Source organism: Myotis myotis, unplaced genomic scaffold (assembly GCF_014108235.1).
Source record: "Myotis myotis isolate mMyoMyo1 unplaced genomic scaffold, mMyoMyo1.p scaffold_m19_p_3, whole genome shotgun sequence".
NCBI classification, from domain to species: domain Eukaryota; kingdom Metazoa; phylum Chordata; class Mammalia; order Chiroptera; family Vespertilionidae; genus Myotis; species Myotis myotis.
Window position 1 is genome coordinate 84303329 of NW_023416335.1, and position 22237 is coordinate 84325565.

General features: G+C 37.9%; 1 protein-coding gene across 2 annotated transcripts in view; it reads left to right on the forward strand.

The window, feature by feature from the left end:
• GTF2F2 (general transcription factor IIF subunit 2) overlaps nt 1-22237 on the forward strand; it is a 157461-nt gene that overhangs the window by 119600 nt on the left and 15624 nt on the right. Inside the window, exons 7-8 of one of the 2 annotated variants that reach the window (XR_004965697.1) lie at nt 5023-5166; nt 17031-17275. Coding sequence is in view for 1 of the 2 variants with exons in the window: in XM_036296841.1 (XP_036152734.1) it covers nt 5023-5166; nt 17031-17150 (264 nt within the window). In the remaining variant the exon portion in view is untranslated. Of the gene's footprint in view, nt 1-5022; nt 5167-17030; nt 17607-22237 lie in introns of those variants that run through there. The other variant, XM_036296841.1, reaches the window with a different exon arrangement.

Here is a 22237-nt window from a genome sequence, read left to right on the forward strand (position 1 = left end):
GTATAAAAATTTTGCTTTATAACAATATTTTATAGGTTATCCTTAGTGCAGGGGGCCCTGAAGGCATTAAGGAGATATTCCACTTTTTGTTTTTAAATAAGTGTAAGGTTAAATTGCTAGTACTTAAATTTCTCTGATGAGGAATATTTTCATTTTTGTCATTCCTGTTATTATTTTATTTGTCTGGGTTTTCAGATTATACTTTTAAGTGTTTTAATTTCACTGGTCAAAGTAAAGTTAGGCTGCACTGCCCTTAGGTATTGATCTGTTTTTCACTAATTTAAAGTAGGAAAGCACCAACATCAGTGCAGTATTTTTTAGATTGAAGTATATCAACCAAGATTAAAAGAGATCTGGGTAGAATTTGGTACTTTTCTCACTACTTACTAACATTGCTAATCACAACTTAATCTTATCCTTTCAGTTTAATTTTTTAAAAATATTTTTTAGCCGAAACCGGTTTGGCTCAGTGGACAGAGCGTCGGCCTGCGGACTGAAGGGTCCCAGGTTCGATTCCGGTCAAGGGCATGTACCTGGGTTGTGGGCACATCCCCAGTAGGGGGTGTGCAGGAGGCAGCTGATTGATGTTTCTCTCTCATCGATGTTTCTAACTCTCTATGCCTCTCCCTTTCTCTCTGTAAAAAAAAAGCAATAAAACATATTTTTAAAAAGAATATTTTTATTGATTTCAGAGAGGAAGGGAGAGAAACATCAATGATGAGAGAGAATCATTGATCTGCTGCCTCCTGCAACCCCACACTGGGGATTGAGCCTGCAACCCAGGCATTTGCCATAACTAGGAATCAAACTATGACCTCCTGGTTCATAGGTTGATGATCAACCACTGAGCCACACCAGCCGGGCTCAGTTTGATTTTAATGTTTCTTTCTAACTTATTTTAAACTCTTTCCTTGGATTCAGGCCTCCTTGGGTCTGACATCTGGCTCTGGGGTTGGGACAATTTAATAACAAACACTTAAAAAGTTTTTGTCTCTGCTGCCAAGTAGAGTGTGTGACCTCTCTGAAGTGGGCCCTCTTGCTTTATTAGTAGGTTTCTTTATTTGAAGACATTTTTTTTCTTTAATCTTCCGAGCTTCTCTGGTCATTTTACACAAGAGAGAGACTTCTCAGGGAGGAAGCTGAACATATCATCCCTTTTCTTTCCTGTTCCCTGAATTTAACTTTCTTCTTTCAGCATAAATTAAGGCTAGGAAGGGAGGGCAGACATATCACACAACTGTGTTTCCATACAGAGAATACAAAAGCCTAACACTGATCTTTTGCTAGGTACCCATTTCCTCCCTACTGTTTTTCTTGAGGACCAATGGCCTTTGGCTAAATGAAATCCCACATCCCACTCAAGCCTATGAGAACGGAATAGGCTTTCCCCACCCCTCCGTAGCTGATTCTCACTCTTCTTTTCTATATCCCAACGTTTTTCTTATCCCACATTTGATCAGAATAAAGGATTATAACAGCTTCATCCCCTGGTCCAGACTTGTTCCTACTTTTTTTTTTTTTTAATACGTATTTTTATTGATTTCAGAGAGGAAGGGAGAGGGAGAGAGACATAGAAACATCAATTATGAGAATCATTGATCGGCTGTGCTGTCTCCTGCTTTCCAGCCACTGGGGATCGAGCCCACAACCCTGGGCATGTGCCCTTGACCGAAATCGAATCTGGGACCTTTCAGTCCGCAGGCCAATGCTCTGTCCACCGAGCCAAACCAGCCAGGGCTTGTTCCTACTTTTTTAGCAAGCCCCCTTTCTGGACTGTCCATCACAATATAAAACAGGGGTCCTCAAACTTTTTAAACAGGGGGCCAGTTCACTGTCCCTCAGACCGTTGAAGGGCCGGACTATAGTTTAAAAAAAAACTATGAACAAATTCCTATGCACACAGCGGCGGCACGGCCCACGGGCCGTAGTTTGAGGACCCCTGATATAAAACATAAACCCAGTCAAGTGCAGTGCAACAGTGGAAGAGGATTTTAGGGTGTAAGTACAATTGTTACCAGGGAAAATAGATAAATTTTTGTCATTGGTTAGTAAAGTAAGGCTTAAAATATTAATCCCTTAAGCGTTCTATGATATATATATATATTTTTTTTAATTTATATATATATATATATATATATATATATATATATATATATATATATTAATCCAAAGACCCTCATGCTTGGATTTATGATTTTTTCCTGTCTGTCATGCTTTCTTTCTCTATCACACAATCATTCTCTTAGTTCTATCCTTTTTTTGATCCTAAAGAAAAAAATTCTTGAGTGGACCTCACGTCCATCCATCCCTTGTGGTCTTTGCCCTCTTGCAGCTTACTTTCTTGCTGAATCGGGGTAGACTTTGTGTTCTACTTTTTTCCTTAAGTGCATTTTATCAGTTTCTCCATCTTTCCCACACTAGAAGACTTGGATTTTCTTCTTGGTGGTAGATTTCTCTAATCTCTCCCCTCTAGTCTTGCTTCTAGCTCTTCTAGTCTCTCTATTCTTTTCTAATAAATCCTCTTTAGTTTCCCATCATTGTTTCTTTCATGGTCTTCCCACTCAGAAAGTGTTGAGACTGGTTGCATTTCATTCCTTCCCAACAATATAGTCTGTGTCATGCATGCACTTTTTTTTTTTTTTCAGCATTATGATCTTGTCCTAGGAGCTCTGTGATCTATCACTACATTTAAAATGCTCAAGGTTGAGTGTCCACCTATGAACCAGGAGGTCACTGTTCCATTCCTGGTCGGGGCATAAGCCTGAGTTGTGGGCTCGAGTTGTGGTTGTAGGAAGCAACCAATCAATGATTCTTTCTCATCATTGATGTTTCTATCTCTCCCTCCCTCTCTGAAGTCAGTAAAAAGAAATTTTAATAAAATAAAATGCTCAAGGTCCTCTATATACATTTTAATACATGAGCCCTAAGAAAGGGATACATTTTGTAAGATGCTATCTTATCTGCCTTGTATCTTAGTGCAATGGGTAGCCCATAGTCCATGTGTAATATTTTAAAATAAAGTGATGAATTGATTTATTTTCTAAATTGAATACATTTGACATATAACATTGGATAAATTTAAGTTATACATGTTACTTTGATACATGTATATATTATAACTAGAGGCCTGGTGCATGAAATTGGTGCATGGGTAGGGTCCCTAGGCCTGCCTGGCAATCAGGGCCGATAGGGGCCTTCTGGCTGCTGACTGGGGCCTTCCTTCCAGCTGCCTGCTGGGACTTTCCTTCATTTGGCACCACCCCTGGTGGTCAGCACACGTCATAGTGAGCGATCGAACTCCCACAGGGGCAATTTGCATATTAGACTTTTATATAGATATATAGATATATAGATAATAGATATGATTGTCCTAGTGATGTTTACCATATTACATAATTATAGTAAATATTATCTATATTCATATTACATAAAGTACAATGTTGTCTGTATTCATTACACTATGCTCTAGATCTCTATGGCTTATCTACTGCTTATTGCAAATTTGTGCCCTTACACACCATTAGTCTTATCTCTCTACCTCCTGAGATAAATAGATTTTGAGTTGTACTCCCACGGTCTACATATCAAAAAAATTAAGACGGCTGTTAGACCTTTTTTGTTGTCTAGTTTCTAGTTTTATTTACTTAAAAGACAGATATTCTTTGTTGTCATAGTTACCTCTTGCCTCTAATTTGAAAATTTTTGAATAAGTATAGATAAATTTTTAGTCTTAACATCAGTGGAAACTAAATATTATCTTTTTAACAACAAATCTTTATTGTTAAAATAGAGAGAGTAAGCCCAACTGTATGAGGCTGGAATTTATGCAGTGATTTATTGTAAGTTTTGAAAGTATTTTATTACTTTGGACGCAAGCCCCTAGATTGTAGTTATTCCAGTGGATACACAGCAGATTGCTCTCTGGCAGCTGTCACTTGCTGATGCTTTATTTACCAGGTGGGCTGACTGCTGCAGTTTAAATATAGTTCTTCAAACAAGTTCCTGATGTCTTATTAAAATGAAGTTGTTTCTCAGAAAATTAAAAGCTTAATTAGCTGGAAGTTTGCATATTTTCAATAAAAAGATGATTTTTTACAAATGAACAAGTCTAATGGTAACACTAGAAGTAAGTCCGTACATCCCCTTAGTGTCATTGTTTACTTCATTTTATAGAAGAAACAAGTTCAGGGAGGTCACCCAGTCGGGGTGAGAAGCAGCCTGCTATCACTGCCCACATTCTTGGCTTTCTACCAATGCTTCCCAAACTTGTCACTTCCTAGAGAGCCTGTTCTATGATCTGCCAGTGTCTCTTAACCTTCTGGCTGCCCCTAAATCCTCCAATTTTGAAAGATGTTACCTACAAATCTACATTTGTTAGATAAACTTACTGTATTTTGGACAATCAAAAACAAAAGAACTTAAAGTTAGACTTTCTGATCAATATGAGCTAACTAACCAGGAGCCACACTAAATTGATAGAATTTTGGCAAAGAAAGCCCCCCCCCCTTTTTTTTTTTCCAGAAATGGATACATTGCATAAAGCTTAATTTAGGAAATAATGGTTTATAGATCGACATTAATACTGACCTAATACTTCTTAGAGCCTTAAAGATCTGAGGACCCCTGGGAGCAGTGAGAACCCTAGGTTCTGAGCCATAGCTCTTAAACCTGCTACCTTGCAGTTTAAAATCGAATTGTTATTTGGATGCCTAAAAAGAAAATGCCTGGCCCGGCCAGTGTGGCGCAGTGGTTGAGCATTGACCTATGAACCAGAAGGTCACAGTTCAATTCCCAGTCAGGGCACATGCCCAGGTTATGGGCTTGATCCCCCAGTAAGGGGGCATGCAGGAGGCAGCCGTTCAATGATTCTCTCTCATTATTGATGTTTCTATGTCTTTCTCCTTCTCCTTTCTTCTCTGAAATCAATAAAAACATATTTTTTTAAAGGAAAGAAAGAAAATGCCTGTTTCAGAGCGAACATGTTGAATTAATGCTTTTATTTCTTTTGCTTTTTGCACATAGATTGAATATGAAAGGAAAAAGAAAGAAGATGGAAAACGAGCTCGAGCTGATAAACAGTATGTCTTAGACATGCTGTTTTCGGCTTTTGAGAAACATCAGTATTATAATCTTAAGGACCTGGTGGACATCACAAAACAGCCTGTGGTATGTATATGCTCACATTGATCCTTTTAATGTTTCCTGCTTCACTAACAGTGAACCACTTAAGAGAGGTGTATCATATGTAAGTTCATATGCACTGTGCTAATGGCAGAAAGGGTGTCTTAATGCAGCTTTCTTTTGTTTATAACATCAGCTTCATTATTTTGAATTTCAAGTATATTTAATATTAATAGTTGCATAAGAAATAAAGGTGAATTTATTCTCCTTTTGACTGATCCTGAACATTAAGCCTGAAGTCGTTTTTTATGTCATTTCTAATCTTTCTTTTGTTCTCCTAGCTTCCTCCAAAAAAGCTCAACTCCTTGTTTTAATTGGAAAATGTGTCTTAGAAGAATCATATTCTTTTAAGAGTCATACCTGTCTGTCACAATGAGAGTTTATTCTGCCTGTGGGCTATTCTGTAATGGATTTTTTAAATCTACCTAACATTAGCATTAGGTCCTTTTAAACTGGCAGTATTGCCTCATGATGGTTGTTGGGACTGTAGTTAGGTTTGCCTATTCTCCATTTTTAAGGAAATAAATTGATGTTTTTGAAATCTTGTTTGTTCTTTAAATGATCATTTTTTACCAATTCTCCAGACTTTTGTACATATTTGCTAATAATTTGTATTTCTAATCCATTTAGAATGCTGGAAATAAGTAAAGGGATCCAAATCCTTTCTCCAGCCTTTGGCATTTCCTTCTGTTTCTCTTTCTTACACTTAATGTTAGCAAAGCATCAAATTGAATTATAACAGTATTTACTTACAAGTTTTAAAAGTTAAATGCAAAACCTTTTATTTTCTGTCCTTTTATCTAGTTTCTTTGATCAGTTGTCCACTTTGCTAGTATACTCAAGATTATGTTAATTCTAACTGTTCTGTTTATTTGCTACAGAATATGCAACAAGATAACCAGTTTTTAAAAACTTTTTAACATAACCAAATCATTCCTTAGTAAAGGGCTTGGTACTTTTCCCCCCTATTTATTCAAAGCTATAGGAAATGACTTATGAAACTTCAGTATTGATTGTACAGTTTCTCACTTCTGCAGAGACTTCTCTACTGTTATACTTCAATCTTTTACTTTTTCATTAAGAAATTAATTTAAATTCCAAAATATCTAAATAATTTTTTTAATAGACAGGAGGAAAGTGCTCATACTATGGTATTATCAGCTCATCTTAATGACTTCTTTCCTTACAGCATCAAAGTCTTAGAAACGGCATTCCAAGCTAGAAAAAAAAAATTTGAAATAGAATAATTCATTAGCTAAGCTGTGTTTCTTCCGGTTTTAATGAAGTCTATCTTTGTGTTTTATGTAAATATGAAAAAGTCAATCTGGAAACTCTGAATACAAACAATATATATATTCTCATTGAATAATAATACTATATATGGAAATAGACATTTTTAGAGGGACATTTAGAAGGTACTAGCAAAAGAGTTCCTTTGCCTTAACATGCAATGGCACTTTTTTTTTAATGGTGATACAACAGATCTATTATTATGTCATACATATCATACATACATATGTACACATACATACACATACATACAGCATGCCTTTATAGGCAATTTGGTATAGCCTATTGCATCTAGGCTACAAGAGTGTACAGCATGTTACTGTACAAAGCAAGAGATTAAATTAAGCACAAGAGGAAATGATACGATCAAGAGATGCAGTAAATACGAGATGTGTGAGGCTATTGCCTGCGAAACAAGGCATACTGTTTTATAGCAAACTTTTTTTAATGCTTTTTTTTTTTTATAACTACTACTAGTTCTACTATAACTACTTCAACTACTACTACACAACAAATACGGCTACTTGGGCCCACCTAGTTCCTCAGGGAACTAGTGTTTTCAGAGATGACAGGCTGAAGGGACAGCTAACCCAGGGATGATTGATTGAACTCAGCTTAGCAATGGGTGTTCTTGATTGAGCTAAACTGACCCAAACTTATATTTAATGTCTTAACTGGGACAAAACTATCTGAATTTAGATTATTAATTTCTTTTCTTTTAATTTAAATTCTTTATTGTTTAAAGTATTACATAAGTCTACTTTTTTTTTATTGATTTCAGAGAGGAAGGAAGAGGGAGAGAGATAGATACATCAATGATGAGAGAGAATCATTGATTGGCTGCTTCCTGCATGCCCCACGCTGGGGTTGGAGCCCCCAATCTGGCATATGCCCTGACTGGGAATCAAACTATGACCTTCCAGTTCATAGGTCGACGTTCAGCCACTGAGCCACGCTGCCTGGGCGTAATAGTTTTATTATTTAGAGACTGAATTGCCTCAGCAAGCATAAGGTTCTTGAATACAGAATTCGATATTCATATCCCTAAATATTAGATGAATTAATTTGGAAAAAGGGAAATGGTTATATCCTCAGTATCCAGAGCCACCATATTTTCCTCAGATGGATTTTTCAAGCCTGACCTCATTTTTATCAGGAATGGAGGACAAAAAGCCAGTTTTAAGAAAGTGTAGACTGTCAGGGCTACAATTACACTTGCTTAGAGGAGAAGGCAGGAATTGGTTCCAGCCCTGCCATTTCCCTCAGTGCGTTCTAGGAAAGTCACTTCCAGTTCTAAAATTGAGGGAGTAGATTATCTTTGTGATCCTTTCCAGCTCTAAATCTGATTCTCTCCCTCTCCTGTTTCATCTCCTTCTCTCCACCTCCCTCTCACATTTGAGCTGAAGTGGCCAAAGCCCAACTCATCTTCATATAGGTAACTGCTCCCTGTAAAAGGTACACATTACATTAAGTGAGTCTGTTATAATGGTCATCTGAACACTCTGTTAATTTGATTTTAGCCTGAGCAGCAATGAGAATGAAGGAACCCAGTGTAGCATAAAGATCCAGGAAAGGGTTTCCTGATGTGATGGAAAGAGCACTGCATTTGGAATTATGGAATCTGAGTTTAAGTCCCAGCCCTACCATTTAGCCAATTAGTCCTGGACAAGATACTGAAATATGTTTAATGTATAATATATTATCTATTTAACAGTAAATTATTTAACATATGACATGCTTAATATAAAATGTACCTATTATTTATATTAAATGTTTATGATATTATAAAATTAAAACATGTGTTTAAATTAATACCTTTTATAGTATCCTTATAAATATTTGTTTATGAAAGATGCATTAACTGCCAAATATTTTGCAAATAATTATTTTTAATATTATTATTAAACACTTTTTTAGTCCCATGTAAAAGGGAAGAAAAATATCTTGTTCATGTTAATAATCACTTTTTTAGTACCTGCATTTAATGACATTCTCTCATTTTCACGTTTTCCAATACAACTTTTGATAAGTTTCTAACCACGAAGTGTATCACTTCAACACATCCGCATTAATACTACTACTATATTCTTAAGTTACCATCTGCTTTCTGGCCTTTTGAATGTCATTTTTTATGTATTCTGAGTGAATTGTAAGTATTTTCTTGATTTTTCCAGTTCCTTCCTTTCCATATTGTTCTTCCTAAAACACCTTTACTTCTGTAAGCAAAAATTATTAATTAGAGAAGAGTGTTAGTGCTCAAAGTGATCTTGGCAGTTTAATGTTTCAAAGGGAGCAATTAGATAAAGTTTTTATCAGGGCCAGTCTTTCTTTCTCATTCACCAGTATATGACTTGCATAAACAATCAAGGAGTTAAAGGACAAATAAGCAGATTTTAAAAGCCAACCTCCGGTAACTGATATAAAGTCAGAAACACTGTCAGTAACCATTTAAAGGGGTGTTTTTATAGTTTAAATGTTGGCTCCCCAAACTGAACTATCAGAGGAATTCTATTTGTCCCCTGGCAATTTTTGATCTGTCACTTTGAATGTGTTATGTCTAGTCTTTTTTTCCCCCTTCTTTTTTTAAATTATTGTGTCTGATCTTTCTTTATATTTTATTATATCTTTAAAATAGAAGCATATATAAAGTAAGATATCCTTCAAAAATACAAATCATTAGAAACTTTATCTAATTGCTCCCTTTGAAACATTAAACTGCCAAGATCACTTTGAGCACTAACACTCTTTTCTAGTACAGAACCCATTTACCAGGGTTCCTTTAAATACATTTCTATTAAAAAGTGTCATCCAAAATCAGCTCTCATGATAACTGAACCATTTAATTTCTTTGTGCTACATCCATTGAATTTCAGGTCAAGAATTAGGGAAATTTATCTTTAATTATTAATAAGCCCCTGTAAATCAACATCCCCAATCCTGTCAGTCAGGTGAATAATTTTTGTTTAATTAAGAATTTTATTGAATTATTTGCATGCTTTTATTAAGGTAAATTCAAATCAACAAGAAAAACTAGGCAAAATTTTGATTTTGAGGCAGCTTGATTCCCATACTTCAAGTTCCCCAGCACTGAACAATGCTTAACAGGCTGTTGCTTATTTACACAAACTAGGCTTTTCATAAAGTAGTGCAGCAATAAGGTAATGTTAACCGAATCCTCAGAGTTTATTTTCAGACAGGCCAGAGTAAAAAATAGAAGTAACATAAGCACAATTTGGCATCAGGAAGATATATTTTTTTTAAAGGATAAAATGACTAGAAAATTTGACATATTGAGAATTTCTCCTGTCAAAAAATAAACTTTTATTTACCAGTATATGCTATTATAGATCTGTGAATTGGTTGGGACTCTCAGTTGTAAGAAATAGAAACAACTCAAACTAACTAGCGTAAACAGAAATAGAATTTATTGGCTCCAGTAGCCCAGAAGTTCAGGAATGAATCTACCATTAAATATGGCTAGATCCAGATACTAATATTTTTTAGTTAAAACTGTCCCTTTCCATCTCTCATAATCATTCTATGTTTCTTGTGAGTTATCTTTATTCTTAGGCAGGATCTTGCCATGTAGTAGCAAAAATGATCCCCTAAAGCAGCCTGTAGCTAGCAACCCCTAAGCAAGAAGAGAATATCTGTCCTGACTATTCCAGTAAAAACCCCAGGGAAGATCTTATTGACCTGGTAGAGGTTTGTGCCTATTCCTGAACCAAGAGGTTGGGATAGGAGTACTCTGCCAACCAGGGCCCACTGCCTGTCCCACCTTGTGCCACACTGCCTGGTACAGAGTTAACACCTAATCATTGTTAATCATTTTATTGTAGTCTTGAGTTTAGTGTGCTCAAAGCAGAACTCTTGATTTCTACACCCCTCCAAAGCTTTCCCCAGACTATTCCATTTAAAGTGACACCACCATTCCCCAAATTGCTCAAGCCAGATACCCATATTCCTATTTCCTCTTCATACTGTGTGTGTGTGTGTGTGTGTGTGTGTGTGTATACTTTTATTATATAACGTATATAATTAAAATTATATATATACATTTGACTCAGGATCTTAAAGGTAAAGGTAACCTTTCTAATGTATAAAGCCAGAGAAGGGAGATGCTTAGTGGCTTGAACCCAGTTGTCCTGACTTAAGTCTAGGAATATCTCTTACCACATTGCCTCTTCTATATTCTGATATATATATATATTCTGTAGACCAACAAGGAAAATGTTTTTCTAACAGCCTTGGCCAAGTGGCTCAGTTGGTTGAAGTGTCATCGCATACATCAAAAAGTTGTGGGTTCATTCCCGGTTAAGGGCATGTGCCTGGGTTGCAGGTTTGATCCCTCATGGGAGGCAACCAATTGATGTATCTCTCTCATATCGATGTTTCTCTTTCCTTCTGTCTCTCCTCCCTCCCCCCTTTCTACACTCTCTAAAAATCAATGGAAAAAAATATCCTCGGATGAGGAATTTTTTTCTCTCCTAACAATAGGAATCCCTTTTAATGAAAAAGATAAAACAAAAAGCTAATTTCTCTCTCAGGCAAACTGCTTTCTACTCGTAATTTCTCTATTATTAAGAATTATCATCATTAACCTAAAGCAGGTATGTAGAGAATAGAATTTAAGCTTTACCTCAGCTCATTTAGTTCCTAATCCAAAGTAAAAATAGGTATTTTTAAATGTTTGAAACTCATTCCCAGATTTACTACTTAGTAAGTTTTGTTTTCTCTTTTTTTCCCCTCCTAAATATTTATCATTTCCTTTTTGTTTCATGTATTTTTTTCAGTTCTCTCTTCTTTTTTCCTATAACTGGAAATTATTATTTTTGAATGGTACTATTAAAACTAAAAAGACCACCAATTTCCCAATAGAGCATTTTAATTAATGACAGACCTTTGTGGACTCGTTTCGTTTCTTTTCTTTTCTTTTTTTTAATCCTCGCCTGAGGATATTTTTTCCATTGATTTTTCAGAGTGGGAGGGAGGAAGAAGAGGGGGTGGAGAGAGAGAAACATCATATGAGAGAGACACATCACTAGGTGGCCTCTTGCACGTGCCCCAGCTGGGGCCCGGAATCAAACCCACAACCCTTTGGTGTGCAGTCCAATGCTCTAACCACTGCGCAATCAGCCAGGGCTGTTGTTTTTTTAAGTAATTATTTTCTAACGTTATGAAGTGAAGCCTTAATTAAAAGGTTTAGAATATGAAATGTCATGCTAAAATAAATTATTAACTATGTTGAATATAAATATTTATGAAATTTTAATATTTTCCTTATGAATAGAATGTACTAATAAGCAATAGATCTGCTACCAAGTTTATGGGATAGTAACATTTTCTCTTTCAACTTATATGGTTTGTTTCGGCCTTTTTTAATCATGTTTCTGAATGAGGTAAAATTTGGGGTTAATTTACTAACATGACCAATTGAGTCCAGATTTTACCTGAGATATTACTTTGATAAAAGCAATAGCTGACATAGGCATCCAGAAAACAAAATCGGGCATTTATTTATATAAAAATATACATGGAATTTTTAATTAATAGCAGTAGGCCACAATATTTATATTTTATCTGAAAATCGCATTACCCAAAAACTCTTCCCCTCCCCCCTTCCTGTACCATTTGATTTAAAAGGAGGTAAAGTAAGTTTTTAAGCTTATTAACTGCTTTCTCCTGGTTTTATTTATTCCCTGAGCATCCTAGGACTTGTTTTTAGGCTTGTAATTCTTAGGGGAATTGCCTCAGGAAAGAAGTCATTTTCTTTGCATTGGGCTCTGAATTAGACAAAATATGGATTTAGATAAGTGTTTGAAGCCTCCCGGTTTCTCTTTCTCAGAAGGGGCATTGAGATACCCCTGTAAGCGGCAGACCTTGTAGTGCTCGCCTAAAGCTCTGTACTACAGCATTATAGAGCCATTCCTCCTAGAATGTGCAAAGACAGATATTCTATTCCATCATGTTTTCCAGTATATATGAACTGACACACAGAGCCAGCCACTGTTGGACACGTTACTTTACCCATGATAATTTAATACTTTAAAAATTGTGTTATCTCAGTTTGTTGTTATGATCTGGAGAGGTCTCCTTTTTTTCTCCAAATTTAAAAACTTTATTTTCAGTACAAGTTAAACTTTTTAAGTTACAGTTCAGTGGATTTTAGTATATTCACACAGTTGTATAACCATCAACCACAATCAATTTTAGAACATTTTCTTCACTCCAGAAAGAAACCCCATACCTATTAGCAATCACTCCCCCTTTCCTCTTTTATCTTTTTAAAACATTTTTTTTAATTGATTTCACGGAGAAAGGGAGAGGGAGAGAGAGAAACACCAATGATGAGAGAGAATCATTGATCAGCTACCTCCTGCACTCCCCTTACTGGGGATTGAGCCTGCAACCCAGGCATGTGCCCTTGACTGGCTGATGCTCTATCCTCTGAGCCAAACCGGCTAGGGCCTCCTTTCCTCTTATCCCAGACCCTAAGCAAGCACTAGTCTACTTTCTGTCTTTATAGATTTGCCTATTCTGGAAGTTTCATGTAAATGGAACCATATAATACAGCGGTTCTCAACCTGTGGGTCGCGACCCCTTTGGGGTCGAACGACCCTTTCACAAGGATCGCCTAAGACCATCGGAAAACACATATATAATTACATATTGTTTTGTGATTAATCACTATGCTTTAATTATGTTCAATTTGTAACAATGAAAATATATCCTGCATATCAGATATTTACATTACAATTCATAACAGTAGCAAAATTAGTTATGAAGTGGCAACGAAAATAACTTTATGGTTGGGGGTCACCACAACATGAGGAACTGTATTAAAGGGTCGCGGCATTAGGAAGGTTGAGAAGCACTCACTGGTCTAGATCAGACTCCTCCTCTCCAGGAGAGTATAAAAGTCCCGGAGGCCCTCTGGTCTAGGGGGAGTGTCTTCCCTCCACACTCCCTGGAACAGGATCACTGCCCCACCCCTGTGGCCAGCAGGCGTTGTCTGCACGCATTTAGTCTGGCTATCCCCTCCTGTAGCTGCTTGGCCAGCGAGCAGAACACAGCCCGGGGCCATAGCTCAGCAAGAATTAAATCTTTATGTGAAGGCTTCTCTCGCTGCAGCTGCGCTCCATAGCCTGCGTGGTGGCCCAGGTGGCCACACTGCCAGCTTCACCTCCCCTCACCGGCTCCGGAGGCTTAGCCTCTCAAGCTGCACCACTCCGTGCATCTCCTTGGGGCCCCTGCAGCCCGGTTGGAGGAAATATAACCTCTGTTGGGCAGATGGAGCACTTACCCCTAAATCCTGTTCCTGATGCCAAGTGTCAGGAGCATTCGCTCCTGAGTCCACACATACTCCTGAATCTTGCTGCAGCGAGTGGAGAAACTTACTCCCCAACAATACTTTATTATTTTTTAATATATTTTATTGATTACAGAGGAAGGGAGAGGGTTACAGAGTTAGAAACATTGATCAGCTGCCTCCTGCACACCTCCCCAACAATACTTTATTATTTTTTAATATATTTTATTGATTACAGAGAGGAAGGGAGAGGGTTACAGAGTTAGAAACATTGATCAGCTGCCTCCTGCACCTCCTACTGGGGATGTGCCTGCAACCGAGGTACATGCCCTTGACTGGAATCGAACCTGGGACCCTTCAGTCCGCAGGCCCACGTTCTATCCAATGAGCCAAACCGTTAGGGCCCCAAGAGTACTTTAAAAGAAAAAAAAAAAAAGAGCTGCCCAGCCAGTGTGGCTCAGTGGTTGAGCATTGACCTATGAACCAAGAGGTCACCATTATTCCTGGTCAGGGCATATACTCCAGTTGTGGGCTTGATCCGCAGTGTGGGGCATGCAGGAGGCAGCCGATCAGTGATTTCTCTCTTAATATTGATGTTTCTCTCTCTCTCTCCCTCTCTCCCTTCCTCTCTGAAATCAATATAAATATATTTAAACAAATAAAAATAAAAAAATTTTAAAAAGAGTTCCTGTCAGGAAACCACAATGCTCCTGGTGATTGCTCTTGTCACTCTTGACCCATTGCAAAGCATCCACAGTTGTATGATTGTTATACACAAGGTCTTAACCAATCTCACAATAAACCATTCTTTGGTTGTTGTTTTTTCTTTAGATTTTTATTTCAGAGAGGAAGAGAGAGGGAGAAAAATAGAAGCATCAATGATGAGAGAGGATCACTGATCGGCTGCCTCCTGCATGCCCCCCTACCAGGAATGGAGCCCGCAACCTGGACATGTGCCCCCAACCAGAATCGAACCTGGGACCCTTGGGTCCGCAGGCCGGTGCTCCATCTACTGAGCCAAACCGGCGCTAGGCCATTCTTTGGTATTTTACAAAGATGTCATTCTTGGCTTCTAAACTGAAAATCATTTGTGCCCAAGCCATCATTTTCCATTTATACATCCTGTTTAATTAGAAAGTAGTTTCTAGAGTGTCCCATTTTTTAAAAATATATTTTTATTGATTTCAGAGAGGAAGAGAGCGGGAGAGATAGAAGCATCAATGATGAGAGAGAATCATTGATTGGCTGCCTCCTACATGTCTCCTACTAGGGATCGAACCCACAACTGGAATCGAACTCCGGACCCTTCAGTCCACAGGCCAACACTCTATCCACTGAGCCAAACCAGCTAGGGCAAGTGTCCAATTTTTTAAATCTAATTTGAAGTGGCAGATGGCAGACGTACACATGACCTAGATGTCTCAAGCCTTTTTGCTTACTCATATACACAGGTCCTTTGGTAAAGCCAGCTGCTGGTGTTGGAGGCAAGCAGACTCCTGGGGAACCCAGGCCTCATTTGTTTCATTGCTGCCACCTGCTGGGGCCTGGACTCTGGAATGTGAAGGCTGCTCAGGTGGTGGAACTAAGCCTGTCCAGATCCAGATAAGGAACCCATTTGTTGTTCCAGTGCTAATCAGCTATTGTTTCTAGGTGACAGCCTGCCCCTAAATGAAAGGACTTTATAAACTGTAGAGCATGATACCTGGGAAGGGTGGTGTGTTAGATTATGTTGGTTGATGCAGTGGTGGGGATCTAGAGAACACTTCAGGGACTCAAACATCCTGGAGAATTAAGAGTTGTGAGAGTCCTTAAAGCAGATGCTGTGGAACAACTTAAATCAGAGTCTCTTAGAGGCTTTTGAAAATGCAGATTCCAGGACCTGACCCCAGAGATTTTGATTCACTAGGCCCAAAATTGGGTTTATTTAACAGGCTTCCCGTGAGGTTCTGATACAGGTAGTCTAGTACCACACTCGAGAAGGACACTGCCTTAAACATTATCTAGGCAATATCACCTTTTTTCTAATTAGTGCCTCATTTCAATAAATTTTAAAAAAGTATTACATCTTTCATCAATGGGATGAGTCACTGTAATACTATAACTTGTTCTTTGAAGCATACACACAAAAGTTATTGTTGGATTGGTTTGTTCTGTAGCAAAAAAAAAATCACTGTCAAATAATTGACTTTTCTCCTTCTAGAAAGAGATACAGTACTATAATTTATGCTGGTCAGTTTATAGTGGGATACTTTCTGGCCTTGGGCATTGGCAAGCAGAGGTGGGATTTAGTATTACATTTATCATAGCTATCATTTCCATGAATCATTTAGTTAATATCTATTGAATTTATGCAGGATGCCCTACATTATCACTTACCTCTTTTCTCTCAGAGGAGCCAAGCACAGGAAAGCTGCCACCCCCAAGGTTTTTCCCATGTCTTATTATCACTTCTTTTTTTTTTCCTTTTTTTTTTTTTTTTTTTTGAATTTATTGGGTTGACACTGGTTAACAAAATTGTTCAGGTTTCAAGTGCATAATTCTATAATATATCATCTCTACACTATATTATATGTTCACCACCCCAAGTCAAGCCTCTGTCCATCCTCATTAATCCCTTCCTATACCCTTCTCCACCTCTCTCAACCCCCCCACCCCCCACCTCCCAGGCAATCACCAAACTTACACTTCCTGTCCCTCACCCTATCTTGACAAGCTTGGCCAAGATACAAGAGTATACAAATAATGACTTTCTTTATTACACAGGAAAAACAAGTGTCCTGATAGCTAGTTTGAAAACTCACCTTAGAACTGAGAATTCTAGATGCCTCTCATGTGCTTGCCTCATAGAATATTATTGTTCCAAAATATTTGTCACTTTTTACGTATGTTTCTGAAATGACTGGTTTAAGAATAACCCTCTCTAACTGAACTGAATGAGGCTGCTGAACTCAGGGGCAGATCACACTTGGTATACAGGGTCATCTTAATAAACATTGGGCACCTGTAATTTTCTAGTGTAATTTCATCTAGACTTTTTTAGTTCTCAGGTTGTTGGCACTTAGCTCTTCCAACCCCTTTAATGCAGATGATCGTATGTTGAATACAGTTATCATGTATTGCATGTGTAGAATCAAAAGGTAGTTTATTGAACCTCTTTATAAAGAAATCTTATTGTACTTTCAGGATCATATTTTTTTATTACTCAAATGTGGTTATCTCTAGGTTTTTTGTTGTGTTTTTTCTTTTTCAGGTGTACCTGAAGGAAATCTTAAAAGAAATTGGTATTCAGAATGTAAAAGGGATCCACAAAAACACATGGGAGCTGAAGCCAGAGTATAGACATTATCAAGGAGAAGAAAAGAGTGATTAAGAAGACTCCAAGCCAGCATTCAAACAGAACAACTAAGGGTGATGTGTTAAGCATACGGCATTGATACTTGAACTTGAGCACCATGTATTATAGGGGCAAAATGACTGAAACTTTAATTTCTCTAGGTAAATTTCTTAAACAATAATTCTTGAAAAATTACTGAAGTGGTTTTTTTTGTGTTTTTTTTTTTTTTTTTTTTTTTGAGGAGAAATAACAAACTTATTTATAGACTTAACTTGTATTAAACTAGATTATTCCTGATGGGGTTAGGAGTTGGGGTTAAGAGGTTCTGTAATTAAAGCAAATCAAGGAGATAACTATCCATTGAGATAAATATTTTTCTGTATTATTCGTTTTCTTAACAGAACACTAGAATGCTGAGATTGAGTACCACTGTACTAGGAAAATTTTTATCCTTGCATCCCCTTTGTAAAGTAAAATTCTGATTAAGGAAAACGGTCTTATTTCCTACCCTGCCTCCAGTTGTCTTATCCTGCATTGTTCTAGTGCAGGAACCAAATCTTGTTTCACCATTGCCCTCCAGTTCCTAATTATTTGAGGCTGAGTGTCAAGAAGCAGATAGATAATGGTGTGATAAATCTGTATACAACTGATAATTCTGGATGCCTGTCATGCTTGTTTTGTAGCACATATCTCCCCCCAAATCCTGTCTTTTTATGTGTAGACTGCCCTGAAACACCTGGGTCGTCTACCCCTGCCTTTTGTTTTTGTGGTGACAGTGTCTGCCAGATGCAGTGTTCCCAGCAGAGCTGTATGTCATTTGAAGTTATGCTTTGGTATTTCTTCAGACCTGGTTTTTTCAGCTTACTTGTAGTTACCTTTTACCTCATCACACTATCTGCTTGAGTTTTTTAAGCACTTGTTACCTTTTCTATAGGATAGCTAATCTATGTGGTAGACTGGTGTCATTCCTGATTAATTTTTTGGAATTGCTTTCTCATTCAATACTAAAATATGGCTGTTGGTCATGGAAGAGACTCCCTTCGACCTGGGTTTCCACGTTCTTTTATTTCAGGACTCTCTAGCTCTGATAAACATGCTTTTGACCAGTGTGAGATTGAGAGGAAGGCTGATATACATCTGGCAAGATGTCACATCGTGAGGGCAGGAAGGCCATATTTAATAGATGAGATTGTTAAACTCAGCCAGTACATGGGATGTTTTAATCCTACCAGACCTGAGGCCCTGAACCTAACTGTCCCCTATACCTGGGCTCCTGAACATTAAAGAGAAAAAACCAACATGATATAGAAAAATGTTAGTTACATGCAAACAAGTGGTTAGAATAAGGTGGAACATGGAGACATGGTAGAAAATAGGTCTACCTTTCATCTACCTTTCATCTAGCGCCAATATTCCACCTTTGTGTGAAAATTACCGAAAAATCGGTATAGCGGTCTGGTAGGGTTAATTGTCAAAATGTATGTAATAAGATTATGGTTGCTGGGCAATGGCAAGATTTGAAATTACATGTTGCCACAGTAACTTCTAAAGAGATAAATCTTGCCCTAACTGGTTTGGCTCAGTGGATAGAGCGTCGGCCTGCAGACTCAAGGGTCCCAGGTTCGATTCCGGTCAAGGGCATGTACCTTGGTTGCGGGCACATACCCATTAAGGAATGTGCAGGAGCTAGCTGATCGATATTTCTCTCTCATCGATGTTTCTAACTCTCTATCCCTCTCCCTTCCTCCCTGTAAAAAATCAATAAAATATATTTTTTTAAAAATAAAATAAAATAGATAAATCTTAAAAAATAAAAAAAATGGTTTGCTCTATTGTATCATAAGCAGGCCGTGTGGATTTCAGCAGAGTTGCAATTGTTCCTAATGGTCTGTGAACAAATTTTCTTTGAAGCATATTTTGTTCATTGTTGATACATATCAGTGAAATGAGAGGAAACATTTTTCAGGTCCTTATGTGCCTGATAGTGTGTTAAATGCTCTAAAATATCTCATTGAATCCTTAGAAATAGTGCTGAGAGATAATGTCCATTTTATAGAACCTTTTCCTACCCAGCATACATACCTTCATAAGTACTGAAAGAATCCTGCCCTTGAGGCAAAGCGAGTGCCAGGGTGTACTTTCCCAGAACCCACCCCCGCCCTAACACCCCAGTCTCACCTCCAAACCAGGAAAGTGGTGCAGACCTCAGAGTTGTGAAGGAGAGAGAGTTTGGCATCCCTGCTTGAATTCAGACATCTAAACGTCCCTACCCACCAGATGAAGACTAACCTTCCCTTTTAAAGTCAAGATCCTTTTGCTAAAGTTTTAATTCCTATCATGCTTCAAGTACCCAGGTGGGGTGTGTGACTTTATTAGACACCATAGGACTTACGGAGCCCAGGGGCAGGTGGCAGGGGGGTGGGGCACTGAGCTGAAGGGAACTGCCTTATGTTCAGCCTTCACTTGCTGCAGACATCCTTTTCGTCTCAATACATTGGCCATCTTCCCTCTCATTTGTATAAGAGTCCAAGATAAGCTGCTTCTCTTCTTTTTTTATTAAATATGTTTTTTTATTGATTTCAGAGAGGAAAGGAGAGGGAGAGAGAGATAGAAACATCAGTGATGAGAGAGAACCATCGATCAGCTACCTCCTGCACGCCCCCACTGGGGATCGAGCCCGCAACTCAGGCATGTGCCCCTGACCGGGATCGAACCTGGGACCCTTCAGTCCGCAGGCCAACACTCTATCCACTGAGCCAAAACAGCCAGGGCTGCTTCTCTTCTTTATGGTGTTTTCTTTCTGACATTTGTCCAGAGCAGGTTCCTGAGCCTAATATCATTTTAATGTAATGTGCAAGAGAAAGTATCAGAGATCGCTTTTGAACCTGATTTTCTTCACATATTCCCATTCATTTTTCCTACTTTCCTTTGAGCAGGTGCCACCATCCACAACACAATAGTATGATGTAACATCTGACAGATAAGCAATAAAAGTCTTCAATAGTTTATTATTAAAAAAATCACAGCTTTATCCTGCCAGTGTGGCTCAGTTGGTTGGGTGTTGTCCTTTGCACCACAAGGTTGCAGGTTGGATTCCTGGTCAGGGCACTTGCCTGGGTTGTGGGCTCAATCCTCCGTAGGGGCATGCAGGAGGCAGCTGATCAGTGTTACATTGTCACATAGATCTTTCTCCTTCTACCTTCCTCTCTCTCTCTAAAAAAAAAATCAATAAACTATTCTGTAAAAAAAAATAGAAATGAACAGCTTTTACCTGATATTGTTAGAAATCATCTAAACTTTTTAGTTGCTTTAGCTTACAGTTTAGAGTAGATTTTGTAAAGTCACTTAGTCTTAAATTTTAGGGTTTTAAAGAATGATTTTCCTAAAATATATCATATTTTTAAATGTTGAAATTTGTATTTATAAGATCTTAAAAACATACAAGTTTTTTATTGTTTTGTGGAAATGTAAGTACACCAAAAGCATATGTTGCTGGACCAAAAACTTTAATCTGGCATGGTCCTGGAACATGATGGCTGTTAATTAGGCAATTATTTATTGGCCATGAATATATTCCAGACACAGTGGATATAAAAGTATTACGCATAAGAGGTGTTCACAGTAGTGAGAACTACAAAAGGTAGACAGGGAACAATACGTGAGGGTAATAAAGTATGAACTAAGTGTTGCAATCAATCAAAATATTCCAGTTAATTCATCATGGCCATTTAGACTCTACATGGATTTCCAAATTTTAAAGCATTTGAATATAGTAATATATACTTAATTTTAAATCTTGCTTGAATAATTTATCAATAATTATTCATTGATAATTTATAAGCACAAAAGGATTTATATAATGTCTAGGAATCATTATTATGAATTTATATAGTGGCTGTCTTTAATACATTGGTCTCATTAATAGAATGCCAAATTTTGAGTTTATTGTGCTTGTCCTCTTGACATTGAAGCCTTACTTCTGATTGCCATTCTAGTTTCTCTCCTTGAATAAAAGCCTATGAAACACTTTGGCCATTCATTCGTCTAGTGGAAATCCACTGAAATGCCCACTGTGTGCCAGGCAGTAGGGGTCATGGTGATGGGTGCTTGTGGTAATGTGCCTTATGTGCTACCAGTTTTTTGCCTACTTTACTAAGTAAGCAGGAAGAGTAATAGCCTGTGTTTGTTGGACCCTTGCTATGTGCCAGGCACTGCTAAGTGTTTGAGTCATATGACTCAGTTAATCCTCATGGCAACCCTGCAACATAGGTTTTCTTATTACCCTTGTTTTATAGAGGTCCCGGTACTAAGAGGTTAAAGAACCAAGGTCATACAGTGGTCAGGGTCAGAGCCAGATTCAGATCCCAGAACAGCACTCCGGAGTGCAGGCCTTTCATTGCCTTAGTATATTATAGGTCATGGGTGCTATCTGCTGATTTCCCACAGCTGTAGTTTACCTGTCCAGAGCCTATCATGTTTGAATTTGTTATTGTTGTTTTAGTTATTATTATTGAGATATAATTTACATATCTCTTTTACATTTGACTTCTCCTCACTAACTAATAGGTAGCAGAATCTCATGAGTTATTGCTCCTGAAACAAAAAGAGTTGAGCCCTAGCCGGTTTGGCTCAGTGGATAGAGCAGCCTGTGGACTAAAGGGTCCCCAGTTTGATTCCAGTCAAAGGCACATGCCTGGGTTGATGGCGCGTGGGAAGAAGTCAATCAATGATTCTCACTCATCATTGATGTTTCTATCTTCTCTTTCTCTTCCTTCCTCTCTAAAATCAATAAAAATATATATTTTTTAAAAAAGAGTTGATTCTGGATACTAATTGAATTGTTTTGACTTTAGAGATTTCGTTTCTAATTCTTTTTCAAGTTCTGGAGTTTCTTACTTGTGGAATGATGTTTCTTTTTTCCCCCCTCTAGATTCAGATGAGCTGTTTTCCAAAAATGATTGCAAATGGCCAATGTGCTTTATTTACTTACATCCTAGGCCACCCAGGGAATGTTCAGGCCCAGGCTTATGAGAAAGTTTCTGACTGGGCTGGTCACAGTTGAGGGTATCCGCCATGGCTGAGTGAGCACTCAGGACATCCATTAGCTTGGGACTGCCAAGTGT